The sequence below is a fragment of the Platalea leucorodia genome, assembly GCF_965183815.1.
Source record: "Platalea leucorodia genome assembly, chromosome: 28".
Classification (NCBI taxonomy): Eukaryota; Metazoa; Chordata; class Aves; order Pelecaniformes; family Threskiornithidae; genus Platalea; species Platalea leucorodia.
In genome coordinates, this window is record NC_138850.1 from 511,822 (window position 1) to 528,536 (window position 16,715).

The window sequence follows — 16,715 nt, forward strand, 5'->3', positions numbered from 1 at the left end:
CACTGGGGGGACACGGGGGGGACACGGGGGGGACAGGGCTTACGGAGTCCATGGTGAAAGCGCAGCGGCTCCAGTCCAGCGACGCCCCCAGCGCCCGCAGCTGCTGCAGGATCTCGTCACCGTGCCTGGCGCGCGGGGGGGGGGGTTGTCACATTCTTGGGGTGTCACCCCGTGCCGCTTTGTCACCCCGTGCCATTTTGTCACCCCCGTGTCCCCGTTGTCACCCTTACCGGTCTTTCCAGGCCCAGACCTCTTGCAGGAACTGGGAGCGGGTCAGATCCTGACGCCGTAAACCTCGGTGCTGCCACAGCCAGCGCTCCACCACCGCCTGGGGACACAGGGGGGGGGGCGTTGGGGACACTGGGGGGCGTTGGGGACACTGGGGGGGGTTGGGGACACTGGGGGGGGGTGACAGGGGTCTCACCTGGGTGGCGATGCCAGCGTGGTCGGTGCCCGGCACCCAGAGCACGGTCCAGCCCTGCATCCGCCGCCTGCCACGGCACCGTGGGCACCCGCGTCGGGGGGGGGGGGGGACGGGACTGAGCCCCCCCCCCCCCCCCCCCCCCCAGCACCCATGGGTGACCCCGGAACCCCCCCCAACCCCCAAAGCACCCACGGGCGCCTCCAACCCCCCCTTAGGACTCACCAGCACCCCCAAATCTGCCCTTAAGGACCCAAATACCCCCCCGAGACCCCCCCCAGATACCCCCATGGGCCCCAATCTGCCCCCCCCAGCCCCAAATACCCCCCTGAGACCCCCCCAAATACCCCCAAGGGCCCCAATCTGCCCCCCCAGCCCCAAATACCCCCCTGAGACCCCCCCAGATACCCCCACGGGCCCCAATCTGCCCCCCCCAGCCCCAAATACCCCCCAAGATCCCCCCAAATACCCCCAGAGGGACCCCATGTGCCCCTCCCAGCCCCAAATGCCCCCAAGGGCCCCAATTTGCCCCCCCAGCCCCAAATACCCCCCCCCAAATACCCCCAGGACCCCCCCCAAATACCCCCACGGGCCCCAATTTGCCCCCCCCCAGCCCCAAATAACCCCCTGAGACCCCCCCCAAATACCCCCACGGGCCCCAATTTGCCCCCCCAGCCCCAAATAACCCCCCCCAAATACCCCCAGGACCCCCCCCAAGTACCCCCAAGGGCCCCAATCTGCCCCCCTCAGCCCCAAATAACCCCCCAAATACCCCCAGGACTCCCCCCCAAGTACCCCCAAGGGTCCCAATCTGCCCCCCCCAGCCCCAAATACCCCCAAGCCCCCCCCAAATACCCCAACCTGCCCCCCCCCGGCCCCGCTGACCAGCGCACGAGGGCGTCCTGGAGGGCGACGGTGAGCGCGTGGCCCACGTGCAGGGAGCCGGTGACGTTGGGGGGGGGCAGCACCAGGCTGAGCACGTGGCCCCCCTTTGTCACCTGGGGGGGGGGGGGGGATATGACACAAACACAGGCTGAGACCGGCCACAACTTGCCACAGGAGTGAGCCAAGACCGGCCACCACTCAGTGCAGGAGTGGGCTGAGACCGGCCACCGCTCAGTGCAGGGATGGCGTATTTTTGCCCCCCGCGGGTGTTTCTCTGCTGCCCCCCATGGGTGTTTTCTGCCCCCCCGGGGTGTATTTGCCCCCCCTGGGGTGTATTTGCCCCCCCCCCGGGGTGTATTTGCCCCACTCACCGAGGCGGGGGGGGTGAAGAGGCCCTGCCGCTCCCACCAGCTGTACCAGGCCGCCTCCACGTAGCGGGGGCTGTAGGCGGGGGGCAGCGCCACCCCCGTGGCTGCGCCCCAAAAGTGTCACCATTGGCACCGTCACAGCCCCGCCCCCTGTCACCCCCCAGCCCCGCCCCTTGTCACCCCCAGCCCCACCCCCTGTCACCCCACAGCCCCCCCGTGCCCCCCCTCGTACCCTTCTTGCCGTCAGGGTCCAGGGGGTGCTCATATTCCACGACGGTTTTGGGGCTCCAGCCCTTGGGGGGCGGTGTTGGCGCCTGTGGGGGAGTGCAAAACCAGTAGAGACCAATACAGACCAGTATAAACCAGTATAAATCACTACAGACCAATACAAACCAGTACACACCAGTACTCTCCTCCCCAAAAACCCTCCAGCCCTCCCCAGGTGCTCCCAGTGCCCCCCCCCCCCCACTTGCTTACCTCCCCTCCCAGTTCCCCCACAGCACCTCCCAGTTGTCCCAGTATCCCACATCCCAGTCCCCCCCCCAGTTGCCCCCAGTGTCCCCCAACGCCATCTCCCAGTCCCTGCAGCCCTCCCATTCCCCCCAGTCACTCTCCCAGTTGCTCCCAGTGTGTCCCAACCCCTCATCCAGTCCCCCCAGCCCCTCCCAGCTGCCCCCAGCCCCTCTCCCAGTTCCCCCCAGCCCCTCCCTGTTGCCCCATATCCCCCAGCCCCCTCTCCCAACCCTCCCAGTTGCTTCCAGCCCCTCTCCCAGTCCCCCCAGCCCTTCCCAGTTGCCCCCAATGTCCCCCAACCCCATCTCCCAGTCCCCCTCTGCCCCTCTCAGTCGCCCCCAGTGTCCCCCAGCCCCTCTCCCAGTTCTCCCCAGCCCCTCCCAGTTGCCCCCAGTCCCCCCCAGCCCCTCCCAGTTGCCCCCAGTGTCCCCCAGCCCCTTTCCCAGTTCACTCTAGCCCCTCCCAGTCCCCTCCAGTTGCTCCCAGTGTCCCCCAGCCCCTCTCCAGTTCCCCCCAGCCCCTCCCAGTTGCCCCCAGTGTCCCCCAGCCCCTCTCCCAGTTCCCTCTAGCCCCTCCCAGTCCCCTCCACTTGCTCCAGTGTCCCCCCAGCCCTCTCCCAGTTCCCTCCAGTTGCTCCCAATTGCCTCCAGTGTCCCCCAGCCCCTCCCAGTTGCCTCCAGTGTCCCCCAGCCCCTCTCCCAGTCCCCTCCAGTTGCTCCCAGTTCCCTCTAGCCCCTCCCAGTCCCCTCCACTTGCTCCCAGTGTCCCCCAGCCCTCTCCCAGTTCCCTCCAGTTGCTCCAATTGCCCCAGTGTCCCCCAGCCCCTCTCCCAGTTCTCCCCAGCCCCTCCCAGTTGCTCCCAGTGTCCCCCAGCCCCTCTCCCAGTCCCCTCCAGTTGCTCCCAATTGCGCCCAGTGTCCCCCAGCCCCTCTCCCAGTTCCCCCAGTCCCCCCATACCTGGGGCCCGCCCCCCCCCAGCGCCGCTTTCTCCCGCCGCTGCCTCTGCCGTTTCTCCTTCTGCTCCCGAGCACGGAGCCGGGCCCGCTCGGGGGGGTCCCACGGCGGGGCCGCGGGGCGGGGGGGGCCGGGGGGCCCCCCACTGCACCGGGCCCGTTTCCCCACGGGTGCCCCCAGGGCGCGGGGGGCGGCGGTCAGGACACGGGCGAGCGTGGGGGCCGCCATGGCGGGCGGCGGGCAGCAGGACCCAGGAGGCCGGGACCCCCGTCACGTGACTGCCCCCCCCGCGCGGAGCAGCGCGGGAAAGAAGGGGCGGGGCCGCGGCGGGAGAGGGGTGAGTGCGGGGGGGGGGCACGGATTTGGGGTAATTGGGGGGGTTGGGGGGGGCTGGGGGCAATAAGGGGACACTGGGGGACAATATGGGGACATTGGGGGGCAATAAGGGGACATCGGGTGGCTGGGGGGGGCGGGTGGGGGGGCAAGAGGGGATGAGGGGGCAATAAGGGGACGTTGGGGGGCAATAAGGGGCAATAAGGGGACAATAAGGGGACATTGGGGGACAAGAGGGGCTGGGGGGCACTGGGGGGGCAAGAGGGGACAATAAGGGGACATTGGGGGCAATAAGGGGACATCGGGTGGCTGGGGGGGGCGGTGGGGGGGCAAGAGGGGATGAGGGGGCAATAAGGGGGCATTGGGGACAATAAGGGGCAATAAGGGGACAATAAGGGGACATTGGGGGACAAGAGGGGTGGGGGGCACTGGGGGGGGCAAGAGGGGACAATAAGGGGACATTGGGGGCAATAAGGGGACATCGGAGGGCTGGGGGGGCAAGAGAGGATGAGGGGGCAATAAGGGGGCAATAAGGGGGCAATAAGGGGACATTAAGGGGACACTGGGGGACAAGAGGGGCGGGGGGACATTGGGGGCAATAAGGGGACATTGGGGGACAATAAGGGGACATCAGGGGGCTGGGGGGGGCAATGGAGGGGGCAAGAGGGGATGAGGGGGCAATAAGGGGACATTGGGGGACAATAAGGGGACACTGGGGGACAAGAGGGGCAGGGGGGCAGTGGGGGTCAGTAAGGGGACATTGGGGGGCAATAAGGGGACATTGGGGGACACTGGGGGGCAATAAAGGGGGTATTAAGGGGACACTGGGGGACAAGAGGGGCGGGGGGGCAGTAAGGGGACATTAGGGGACAATAAGGGGGACATCAGGGGGCTGGGGGGGCAATGGAGGGGCAAGAGGGGATGAGGGGGCAATAAGGGGACATTGGGGACATTAAGGGGACATTAAGGGGACACTGGGAGACAAGACGGGCAGGGGGGCAGTGGGGGGCAGTAAGGGGACATTGGGGGACAATAAGGGGACATCAGGGGGCTGGGGGGGCAGTGGGGGGGCAAGAGGGGATGAGGGGGCAATAAGAGGACGTTGGGGGGCAATAAGGGGACATTAAAGGACAAGAGGGGCTGGGGGGGGGGGTCAGTCACCTGGTGACACCCTGTCCCCCCCTTGGGGACACCCCCAGCCACGCCTGTGTGGCCCTCCCCCCCCCCCCCCCCCAGTGACACGCCATTCCGGGGGGGGGCTCACCCCGCTGTGCTGCTCCGGCGCCCTCGCAGGTGATACTGGTGGCACTGGGGACAGGGGGACAGGGTGAGGGGGGGCCGATGGAGGCCACCCCCCCCGCCCCGGCTGCAGCGGGGGCAGCTGCAGTGCAAGAACCTGCACGAGTTCCTGCGGGGGCTGAGCCCCCCCGTCCTCGACCCGCCTCTACGGGCACCCCGCCACCTGCCTGGCCGTCTTCCGGTGAGACCCCGGGCACCCTGACCCCCCCGGGCACCCTGACCCCCCTCTGGGGCACCCCGACACCCCTCTGGGGCACCCCGACACCCCCCAGGGCACCCTGACACCCCCCTGGGCACCCTGACCCCCCCTCTGGGGCACCCCGACACCCCCCAGGGCAACCCTGACCCCACCCTGGGTCTCCCTGACCCCCCCCCGGGGCACTCTGACACCCCCACAGTCATCCCGATGCCCCCCCAGGGCCCCCCAAAACCCCCAAAGGCTCCCCTACCCCCCCGCAGCCACCCTGACCCCCCCTAGGGCACCCTAACACCCCCCAGGGCACCCTCACCCCCCCCAGGCACCCCAACACCCCCTGGGTGCCCCAACACCTCCCTGGGGCATCCTGACACCGTCTGGGCCTCCCTGACCCCCCCCCAAGGCACCCCAAACCCCCCCAGAGCGCCCCGTCACCCCCCCAGGGCACCCTGACCCCCCCGAGGCATCCCAGACCCCTCTGGGGCACCCTGACACCCCCAGGGCACCCCAAACCCCCCCCAGAGCACCCTGTTACCCCTCCCAGGGCACCCTGACCACCCCAGGGCTTCCTCACACCCCCCCCCCCCGGAGCCCCCCAGGCCACCCCAATGCCCCTCTACCCCCCTGGGGGTGGGGGGGGCACCCATGGGTGGCAGGGGGGTTTTGGGGTGCCCCCCCTGCAGCTCAGGGCCCCCCAGGGAGCTGCCAGGGCTCCCTAACCCCCCCCCCCCCCCCCCCAGGCCACCCCAGTCCCTTCTTCCTCACCCTCTACCCCCCTGAAGCACCCCGGGGGTGGGTGGGGGCACCCATGGGTGGCAGGGGGAGGTTTTGGGGTGCCCCCACACCCCCCCCCGCGGCTCAGGGCCCCCCCCCCGTGCCCCCCAGGGAGCTGCCGGGGCTGGCGCAGGCGGGGGTGATGCGGATGCTGTTCCTGGAGCAGCCCCTGCCCCAGGCCGCCGTCGCCCTCTGGGTCAAGAAGGAGCACAGCAAGTGGGTGCTGGGGGGGCCCAGGGGTGCTGGGGGGGGGGCCTGGGGGGGCCAGGGGTGCTGGGGGGGGACCTGGGGGGCCCTGAGGGTGCTGGGGGGTCTTTAAAAGTACTGGGGGAAGCTCTTGGGGGGACCTGGAGGTGCTGGGGGGGGGCCTGGGTGGGACCTGGGGGTGTTGGGGAGTCCCTAGGGGGGGCCCTGGGGGGATTTGTGGGACCTGGGGGGGTCCTGAGGGTGCTGGGGGGGACCTGGGGGTCGTCCCTGAGGGTGCTGGGGAGGACCTGGGGGTGTTGGGGAGTCCCTAGGGGGGGCCTGGGGGGATTTGTGGGACCTGGGGGGGTCCTGAGGGTGCTGGGGAGGACCTGGGGGTGTTGGGGAGTCCCTAGGGGGGGCCCTGGGGGGATTTGTGGGACCTGGGGGGGTCCTGAGGGTGCTGGGGGGGACCTGGGGGTCCCTGAGGGTGCTGGGGGGGCCCTGGGGGTGTTGGGGAGTCCCTAGGAGGGGCCCTGGGGGGATTTGTGGGACCTGGGGGGGTCCTGAGGGTGCTGGGGGGGGGGGCCTTGGGGGAGACCTGGGGGTGCTGGCGGGCTCCCTGGGGGGACCTGTGGGTGCTGGGGGGGGGGACACGGGGGGGCCCTGAGGGGGATCTGTGGGTGCTGCAGGGGACCTTGGGGGTGCTGGGAGGCTCCCCTGGGGGGGGCCCTGGGGGTGCTGGGGGGGCCCCTGGGGGTATTGGGAGGTCCCGGGGGGCTCCCTGGGGATCCCCATGACTGGAAGGGCCCCTCTCAGCTTTTGGGGGGGGCACCCTGGGGCGTGGGGGGGGTCGCGGCCGGGCGGGAGCACCCACGGGTGGGCACAGGGAACAGGCGGAGAGCCGGGAGGTGCTGCTGGCGCTGCGGCTGTGGCACCCCCACACCCTGCCGGGGGGGCTGCCGGGGGTGGCCCTGCACCCCAACTTCCGCCAGAACCTGCGGGTCGCCCTGCTGGGGGGGTGAGTGACGGGGGGACGGGGGGGACAGGGGGTGAGGGGGGGGCAAGGGGGGGTAATAGGGGCTTGGGGGTTACATGGGGTACGGTGGGGGGGTAACTTGGGGTGATAGGGGGTGTAATAGGGGGTGTGTGGGGTGACAGGGGTAGGAGGGGGTAATTTGGGGTGACAGGGGGGTGACATGGGGTAATGGGGGTGTAATAGGGGCCACATGGGGTGACGGGGGGGGTAATTTGGGGTGACATGGTGCAAGTGGGGGGTACCTGGGCTCACAGGGGCGTAACGGGGGGGTAATTTGGGGTGACATGGTGTACTTGGGGGGGGTACCTGGGCTCACAGGGGGGGGGGGGGGTGTGGTTGGGGTAATTTGGGGTGACGGGGGGTCATGGTGGTGTAATAGGGGGCACATGGGGTGACAGGGCAGTATTGGGGGGTAACTTGGGGTGACATGGTGTACTTGGGGGGGTACCTGGGCTCACAGGGGCGTAACGGGGGGGTAATTTGGGGGTGACGTGGTGTAACTGGGGGGTACCTGGGCTCACAGGGGGGTATGGGGGGTAATTTGGGGTGACAGGGGGTAATGGGGGTGTAATGGGGGCACATGGGGTGACAGGGGTAATTTGGGGTGACGTGGTGCAAGTGGGGGGGTACCTGGGCTCACAGGGGCGTAACGGGGGGTAATTTGGGGTGACAGGGGGTAATGGGGGTGTAATGGATGGGGGGTAATTTGGGGTGACATGGTGTAACTGGGGGGGTACTTGGGGCCACAGGAAGGTAATTTGGGGTGACATGGTGTACTTGGGGGGTATCTGGGGTGACAGGAGGGTATTGGGGGGTGATTTGGGGTGACGAGGAGCATCAAGGGGAGCCTACACTAAGGAGGATTATGGGGATAGCGGGGCAGGTGTTGAGGTTTGGGGGTACCGGGGGGTATTGGGGGGCTCCTGCCCACGGGGAGGTTTGGGGGGGGCCCCGATTTAAAGGGCCGGTGCGCAGGGGCAAGGCCTGGTCGGACGACACTAGCCAGCTGGGGCCGGACAAGCACGCCCGCGACGTGCCGGCGCTGGACAAGTACGCCGAGGAGCGCTGGGAGGTGAGCCTGGGGGGGTTTGGGGGGGTCCCGGGGCACCCCGATATCCGGGGGGGGGGCCCGAGGCTCCAGGTATGCAGCTGCCCCCCTGTTTTTAGGTGATTTTGCACTTTATGGTGGGGTCCCCCAGCGCGGCCGTGAGTCAGGATCTGGCCCAGCTCCTCGTTCAAGCCGGGCTTATGAAGAGGTGAGGGGGGGGCTGGGGAAATTTGGGGGGGGGGGTAAAGGGATTTGGGGGGGCCTGGAGGGATTTGGGGGGGGCCCAAGGGGGAAATTCAGGGGGTAGGGGAGGCCCAGGAATGGATTTGGGGGTGTGGGAGGCAAGGGAGGGTTTTAGGGGGGGTCTCAGGATGGTTGACAGCCTGGGGAAGGGGTGTGGGAGGAAATTTGGGGGGGGGGTCCCCAGGAGTCTGGGGGTTTTGGGGTGTCCTGGAGGGCTCGGGGGTCCCAGGGAAGGATTTGGGGGAGTCCAGGGGGCGATTAATGGGGTTCAGGAGGGAATGAGGAGGCCCAGGGAGGTGATTGGGGTGACTCGGGGGGGTATGGGGGTGCCAGGGAGGGATTTTGGGGATCTGGAGGGACTTTTGGGGGTACACAGGTGGGAGTTGGGGTCCCTGGGGAAGGACTGGGGGACCCTGGGGGTACTGGGGTCCCAGGGAGGGATTTGGGGCGATCTTTGGGGGCCCCAAGAGGGATTTGGGGATCCCTGGCAGGGTCAGGGCAGGATCCCTGCAGAGGGGGGTGGCTCAGGGCAGGGCCACGTGGCTGGTTTTGGGGTCCCCCCCACCTTGGGGACACCCCCCCAGGGTTTGGGGGGGCCCTCTCGGGTTTTGGGGGTCCCCCTCAATTTGGGGGTGCGCTGACGGGGCCCCGCAGCGAGGGGGGGGAAGCGCCGTGCATCACCTCGGCCGGGTTCCAGTTCCTCCTGCTCGACACCCCCGCCCAGCTCTGGTACTTCGTCCTCCAGTACCTGCGGGGGGCAGAGGTGAGATGGGGGGGGGTCCCCCAAAACCCAGGGGGGGCCCCAAAACCGGGGAACCCCTCAAATCATCCCCCAGTGTCCCCCCAACCCTCTCCTCCCTACTCCAGGCCCGGGGCATGGACCTGGTGGAGATCCTCTCCTTCCTCTTCCAGCTCAGCTTCTCCACCCTCGGCAAGGTGGGGACCCAGGTGTCCGGGCGGGGGGGGCCTCAGGGGTTACTGGGAGTAACTGGGGGTAACTGGGAGCTGCTGTCGCCAGGATTACACCATGGGAGGGCTGGGGGGCCTTAGGCGTTACTGGGGGTAACTGGGAGCTGCTGTCCCCAGGATTACTCCATGGAGGGCTGGGGGGGCTTGGGGGTTACTGGGAGTAACTGGGAGCTGCTGTCCCCAGGATTACTCCATGGAGGGCTGGGGGGCCTTAGGGATTACTGGGAGTAACTGGAGGTAACTGGGAGCTGCTGTCTCCAGGATTACTCCATGGAGGGCTGGGGGGCCTTAGGGATTACTGGGAGTAACTGGAGGTAACTGGGAGCTGCTGTCCCCAGGATTACTCCATGGAGGGCTGGGGGGCCTTAGGGATTACTGGGCGGTTACTGGGAGTAACTGGGGGTAACTGGGAGCTGCTGATGTGAGGATCATGCTGTGGGAGGGCTGGGGGGCCTTGGGGGTTACTGGGAGTAACTGGGGGTGACTGGGAGCTGCTGTCCCCATGATTATTCTGTGGAGGGCTGGGGGGCCTTAAAGGTTACTGGGAGTAACTGGGAGCTGCTGTCCCCAGGATTATTCTGTAGGAGGGCTGGGGGGTGTTAGAGGTTACTGGGGCGTTACTGGGAGTAACTGGGAGCGCCTGTCCCCAGGATTACTCCGTGAAGGCCTGGGGGACCTTAGGGGTAACCCAGGGGTTACTGGGGAGTTACTGGAGAGTAACTGGGGTGTTACTGGGGAGTAACTGGGGTTAACTGGGAGCTGCTGCCACCAGTATTACTCTGTGAGAGGGCTGGGGGGGGCTTGGGGGTTATTGGGAGTAACTGGGAGGTGCTGTCACCAGGATGACACTGTGGGAGGTCTGGGGGGCCTTAGGGGTTACTGGGAGGTTACTGGGGGGTTACTGGGGGTAACTGGGGCTAACTGGGAGCTGCTGTCCCCAGGATTACTCCGTGGAGGGCATGAGCGAGTCCCTGCTCACCTTCCTGCAGCACCTGCGCGAGTTCGGGCTGGTCTTCCAGAGAAAGGTGACACGGGGGGGACACGGGGGGGTGACACGGGGGGGTGACGGGACCCCCTCAGAGGCTGGGGATTGTCCCCATCCCCACGGCCACGTCCTTGACTCCTCGTCCCTGTCGCTGTCCCCTCCTTTGTCCCCATCCTGACCCTGTGTGTGTGTCCCCCCCCCCTCCCCGCCGCCAGCGCAAGTCCCGCCGCTTCTACCCCACGCGCCTGGCCATCGCGCTGGCCTCGGGGACGTCGGGGGCGCCCCCCGAGCCCGACGCCCACGGCTTCGTCCTCGTCGAGACCAACTACCGCATCTATGCCTACACAGGTGGGGCCCCCGTCCCCTCCCTGTCCCCTCCCTGTCCCCTCCCCGTCCCCTCGGGGGGGTGACACAGAGGACCCAGGTCTCCAGCCCCCCGCCACGTCCCCTGTCCATCTGTCACTTGTCCCGTTCTGTCCCCCGCGTCCCTTTGCGTCCCCCATCTCTGTCTCCCGTCTGTCCTGACCCCCGTGTCACCCTGCGCCCCCCGTGTCCCTTGTCCCATCCTGTCCCCCGTTGTCCCCCCCCGCCCCCCAGACTCGGAGCTGCAGATCGCCCTCATCGCCCTCTTCTCCGAGCTCCTCTATCGCTTCCCCAACCTGGTGGTGGCCCAGGTGACAAGGGACAGCGTGCAGGCGGCCATCGCCAACGGCATCACCGCCGACCAGGTGGGGACATGGGACGGGGCTAGGGTGGCCGTCGCGGGGTGGGGACATGGGGACATGCCCGAGGGGCGTGGGGAGGGGGCTTGGGGGTATTGGGGTGCCCCTGGGGGTGCTGGGGACATTGGGGTGCCTCACAGGGGGGTTATTGGGGTGTCCCTGAGGGTATTGGGGTGCTGGGGACATTGGGGTGTCTCAAAGGAGGGTTATTGGGGTGCCCCTGGGGGTGCTGGGGACATTGAGGTGCCTCAAAGGGGGGTTATTGGGGTGTCCCTGGGGGTATTGGGGTGCTGGGGACATTGGGGTGCCTCACAGGGGGGTTATTGGGGTGTCCCTGGGGGTATTGGGGTGCTGGGGACATTGGGGTGTCTCAAAGGAGGGTTATTGGGGTGCCCCTGGGGGTGCTGGGGACATTGGGATGCCTCAAAGGGGGGTTACTGGGGTGTCCCTGGGGGTACTGGGGTGCTGGGGACATTGGGGTGTCTCAAAGGAGGGACATTGGGGTGCCTCAAAGGGGGGTTACTGGGGTGTCCATGGGGGTATTGGGGTGCTGGGGACATTGGGGTGTCTCAAAGGAGGGTTATTGGGGTGCCCCTGGGGGTGCTGGGGACATTGGGATGCCTCAAAGGGGGGTTACTGGGGTGTCCCTGGGGGTACTGGGGTGCTGGGGACATTGGGGTGTCTCAAAGGAGGGTTATTGGGGTGCCCCTGGGGGTGCTGGGGACATTGGGGTGCCTCAAAGGGGGGTTATTGGGGTGTCCCTGGGGGTATTGGGGTGCTGGGGACATTGGGGTGCCTCACAGGGGGGTTATTGGGGTGTCCCTGGGGGTATTGGGGTGCTGGGGACATTGGGGTGTCTCAAAGGGGGGGTTATTGGGGTGCTGGGGTGCCTCACAGGGGGGTATTGGGGTGTCCCTGGGGGTACTGGGGTGCCTCAAAGGGGGTATTGGGGTCCCCCAGGTGGTGCTGGGGACATTGGGGTGCCTCAAAGGGGGGTTATTGGGGTGTTCCTGGGGGTATTGGGGTGCCCCAGGGGGTATTAGGGGCACTGGGGTGCCTTACAGAGGGATATTGGGGTGCCCCCGGGTGTGTTGGGATACCTCAGTGGGGGATATTGGGGTGCCCCGGGGGCATTGGAGTCTCCCAAGGGGGTATTGAGGTGCCCTAGGGGGTGCTGGGGGCATTGGGGTACCTCAAAGAGGGATATTGGGGTGTCCCTGGGGGTACTGGGGTCCCCCAGGGGATATTGGGGTCCCCTGGGGGGTGCTGGGGGCATTAGGGTGCCTCACAGGGGGATTTTGGGGTGCCCTTGGGGGTGTTGGGGTACCCAGGGGGGTGCTGGGGGTATTGGGGTGCCTCCAGGGATATTGGGGTGCTCCCCACTAACATGTCCGCCCCCCCCAGATCATCCACTTCCTCCGCACCCGTGCGCACCCCGTCATGGCCAAGCAGGTGGGTGCCCCGACATCTTGGGGTCCCCCCGGGGGGTGACAGGGGGGTCCCCGGACACCTGGGGGTCCCCCGGGGGGTGACAGGGGGGTCCCCGGACACCTGGGGTCCACCCTGCCCTTGCACCCCCAGATCCCGGTGCTGCCCCCCCACCATCACCGACCAGATCCGCCTGTGGGAGCTGGAACGGGATCGACTGCGCTTCTCCGAGGGTGAGGGACAACGGTGTCACCTGGGGTCACCTCGCTGTCCCCAGGGAGGGGGGGGTGGCATCTCCGGGGGGTCCCCAGGGCCTTTAGGGGAGCCCCCTGGGGGAAGTGGCATCCCTAGGGTGTCCCCAAAGGGGGGACATGACAGCCCTGGCGGAGGGACAACTAAGGGGAGGTGGCAGCTTCAGGGGTCCCAAAGCTGTCCCTGATGTCCCCAAGGCAGGGTGACAGCCCTGGGGAGGTCCCCAAGGCGATGGGACAGTCCCTGAGGGCAGGTGACAGCCCTGGGGAGGTGACAGCCCCCAAGGGGAGGTCCCCAAGGGGATGGGACAGTCCCTGAAGGGAGGTGACAGCCCTGGGGAGGTGACGCCCCTGAGGGGAGGTCCCAAGGGGAGGGTGACAGCCCTGGGGAGGTGACAGCCCCCAAGGGGAGGTCCCCAAGGGGATGGGACAGCCCTGGGGAGGTCCCCAAGGGGACGGGACAGTCCCTGAGGGGAGGTGACAGCCCTGGGGAGGTCCCTAAGAGGAGGTGACAGCCCTGGGGAGGTCCCTGAGGTCCCCAAGGGGAGGTGACAACCCTGGAGAGGTCCCCAAGGGGAGGGGACAGTCTCTGAGGGGAGGTGACAGCCCTGGGGAGGTCCCTAAGAGGAGGTGACAGCCCTGGGGAGGTCCCCAAGGGGAGGGGACAGTCCCTGAGGTTCCTAAGGGGAGGTGACAGTCCCTGAGGGGGACATGACAGCCCCTGAGGTCCCCAAAGGGAGGTGACAACCCTGGGCAGGTCCCCAAGGGGAGGGGACAGTCCCTGAGGGGAGGTGACGGCCCTTGAGGTCCCCAAGGGGCGATGGACCCCCGGGAGAAGGCAGCCACCTCAGGGGACCCCCGCAAGGTGCCGGCTGTTGTCAGGCAGTCACGGGGTCCCCAGGGGGAGGTGACAGTCCCCAACCTCGCTGACACCCCCCCGCCCCACCCAGGGGTGCTGTACAACCAGTTCCTGTCGCAGGTGGATTTCGAGGTGCTGCGGGACCACGCGCGGGCGTTGGGGGTGCTGGTCTTCGAGAACCCCGGCCGGCGGCTGATGGTGGTGACCCCCGGCGGGCACCCCGACGTCAAGCGCTTCTGGAAGAGACAGAAACACAGCGCTTAATGTGGGGGACCCCGGGGGGCACCCCGAGACCCCCCAAGTCCCACACCCCCCCGGGAAAGCACATGAGGGCGGTCGGTTCTTGGGGTCCCCCGATTCCAGGGTGACCGGGCACCCTGCTTCTGCCTGTGTCTCGGTGCCTTGATCCCTGGGTGCCACCCCAATCCCTCGGGGTCCCGGCACCCCCGATCCTCAGCACCCCATTTTCAGGCACCCCCATCCTTGGCACCCGAATTCCTCAGGGCCCAGGCACCCCAATTCTGGGCACCCCACTCTCTTGGGGCCCAGGCACCCCAATCCCTCAGGGCCTGGGCACCCTGATCCCTGGGTACCCCAATCCCAGGCACCCCAAACTTTTGGGGCCCCAGCATCCTGATCCCAAGTACCCCAATCCCTCAGGACCCAGGCACCCCGATCTCATGCACCCCAATCCCTTGGGACCCCAAATCCCATGGGGCTCAGGTATCCTGATCCCGAGCACCCCAATATCTTGGGGCCTGGACACCCCACTCCCTTGGGACTCCAGCACCCTGATCCCGAGCACCCCAATCCCTCAGGGCTTGGGCACCCCGGATCCCGGGCACCCCAATCCCTTGGGACCCTGGCACCCCAATTCCGTAGAGCCCGGGGCACCCTGATCCCGGGCACCCCAATCCCTCGGGGTCTGGGCACCCCAATCCCTTAGGACCCAGGCATCCTGATCCCAAGCACCCCAATCCGTTGGATCCCAAGCACCCCAATCCCTTGGGATCCGGGCACCCCAATCCCAGGCACCCCAGAAAACAGCAGAAAAGTGACATTTGGGGTAAAAAGCGGGGATTTTGAGGAAAAGGTTTAGGTTTCCTAAAAATGAAGGGTTCTGAGGGGAAAAATGGGGAGTTGGAGCAAAAAAAAAGTGCTTTTTATGAGGAAAAGAGGAGTGGAGGAAAGAGCGTTTTTTGGCTAGAAAGCGGGGGGGGCTGAGGGGAAAAGCGATTTTTTCTTTTTTGAGGAAAAAAATAGGTTTTTTGGAGGAAAAAAAAAAAGGGATTTCTTCGATAGAAAGCAGGGAGGGGGCGGAGGGAAAAAACAGGGGGGTTGAGCAAAAAAGGGATTTTTCCCGTGGAAAATCCTTGTTGCTCAACCCCCCTGCTTTTTTCTTTAGGAAAATAAATCAATTTTTTTTGCTCGTTTTCCCCACTTTTCCCCTTAGATTTTTTTTAATGGAAAATAGGGGATTTTTGATGGGGGGGGGGGAGGTGTCTGAGAAGAAAAACAGCAGCTTTTGGTAGAAAATGGGGGGTTCTGAGGAAAAAATGGAGGGTTGAGGAGAAAAAAGGTGTTTTACTTTAAAAAAAGTGAAGTTTGCAGTGGCTTTTAGGGGGGAAAAAAGGGGGTTGAGAGGAAAAAATGGGGTTTGAGGGGGGAAAAAAAGGGCATTTTCTGAGGATTTGCTAAAAATCAGGGTTTTCTGGGGAGGAAGGAGTGTTTCTTGTGGGGTTTGGGGTTTGTTTTTCCCAAGAGGAAAATGTATTCCGCGGGCAAAAGTATTTTTTTAATAAAAGTAGTGTTTTCTGAGAATTTTTTAATAATAAAACGAGCATTTTGAGGAAAAAGTTCAGTTTTGAGAACGACCCAGGTTCTGTGGGGAGAAAAAAGCAAGTTCTTGGGAGGGAGTAAAGTGGGTATTTATCAAAGGAAAAAAAAAAAGGGTACTCTGAGGGGAAAATAAGAATTTATGGGGGGGAAGCCTCTGTTTTATGAGGGGTAGGGTGGATATTTGAGGTAAAAAACAAGCTTTGAGAGAAAATAGTGATGTTTCCTGCAGGGAGAAACCACAGAGGCTTGAGGGGGAGGTGGAAATACTTATTAGGGGGGGGATAAACCAGGGAATTGGAGGGAAATAATGAGTTTTAAGGGGAAAATAAAAGCAGGGCTGGGTTTTGCTGCCTTAAGTGGGGATTTTTAGTCGGGGAGCGAAGAACAGGGGAGTTGGGGGGGGGAGAAAAACGTGGTTTCCCGTTGTTTTTGAGGAGAACAAGGTGCATTTCCCAGCGCGTTTAGCGGGGCGGGCTTGGAGGCGCTGGGAATTAATGAGAAATAAAGCTTAATTAGAGGGGGCGGGGCTACCTTGGCGGGGGGCGGCGCCTCCGGTTCCCTCAGCGGCGGCTTCGTGACTGAGGCGGCCGCCGGCGCCTCCCGCCTTTATATAGGGCGCGGCCGGACGTAGTCGAGTCAATCGCCGCGCGCGCCCCCCCTCCCCGCCCACCGCGGGTTTCAATCAGGTCCGCTGTCCCGTACGCACCTGCCTTGGGAGGCGCCGCGGGCTTCAATCAGGTCCGCCCCCGCTTGGCTCCGCCCCCTCTCCTCCTCCCAGGGGACCGCCGCTGGGTCCTACAGTCCGACCGCGCCGGGAGGTATCTACGCCTATAGGCAACCTCCGCACCTATATACAGCGGTACATACACACAGCGGGCACACGGGCACGTCCCCCCAGCAGCTGCCCGGATCCCAGTTCCTCCCAGTAGCCCCCTGGATCCCAGTCCCTCCAGTAGCTCCCGTATCCCAGTGCCCCCAGTAGCACCCATGACCCCAGTGCCCCCAGTACCCCCCCGTATCCCAGTGCCCCCAGTAGCTCCCATGACCCCAGTGCCCCCAGTAGCCCCCCGTATCCCAGTGCCCCCAGTAGCTCCCATGACCCCAGTCCCCCCAGTAGCCCCCCGGATCCCAGTGCCCCCAGTAGCTCCCATGACCACAGTGCCCCCAGTACCCCCCCGTATCCCAGTGCCCCCAGTAGCCCCCCGGATCCCAGTGCCCCCAGTAGCTCCCCACTTCCCCCGTCCAGGCAAAACAGCGCCCGCGGTGCCGCGGTTCCGGATCCCCCGCCCCCTTGGGGAGGGCGGGGCGCGGGGTGGGCTTCAATCAGGTCCGCCCCACCCGCGCCCCTCCGCTCCCACCCCCGCTGGGGGTCTCAATCAGGTCCGCTCCCACCCCCCCGCCCCCCC

At 66.0% G+C, this 16,715-nt stretch overlaps 2 protein-coding genes across 2 annotated transcripts in view; one reads left to right on the top strand and one right to left on the bottom strand.

Annotated features, from left to right (window-relative positions):
* The window catches only part of VARS2 (valyl-tRNA synthetase 2, mitochondrial), a gene marked incomplete at both ends in the record, with an annotated part of 11,486 nt that extends 8,117 nt beyond the window's left edge, over positions 1-3,369 (bottom strand). The window contains 7 exons of the mRNA XM_082333898.1: positions 44-125; positions 231-328; positions 425-491; positions 1,307-1,419; positions 1,678-1,778; positions 1,907-1,988; positions 3,145-3,369. Coding sequence (XP_082190024.1) covers positions 44-125; positions 231-328; positions 425-491; positions 1,307-1,419; positions 1,678-1,778; positions 1,907-1,988; positions 3,145-3,369 — 768 coding nt within the window. The remainder of the gene's footprint in view (positions 1-43; positions 126-230; positions 329-424; positions 492-1,306; positions 1,420-1,677; positions 1,779-1,906; positions 1,989-3,144) is intronic.
* GTF2H4 (general transcription factor IIH subunit 4) lies at positions 3,368-14,650 on the top strand (the record flags this gene model as incomplete). Its single annotated transcript, XM_082333899.1, is given in 16 exon segments — positions 3,368-3,478; positions 4,772-4,912; positions 4,914-4,954; positions 5,855-5,959; positions 6,816-6,947; positions 7,941-8,037; positions 8,133-8,221; positions 8,911-9,019; positions 9,124-9,192; positions 10,167-10,250; positions 10,426-10,558; positions 10,808-10,938; positions 12,337-12,384; positions 12,514-12,525; positions 12,527-12,593; positions 13,562-14,650. Coding segments are annotated over 16 exon segments (1,542 nt in total). The 3' UTR covers positions 13,735-14,650.
* Between the last annotated feature and the right edge of the window lie 2,065 nt (positions 14,651-16,715).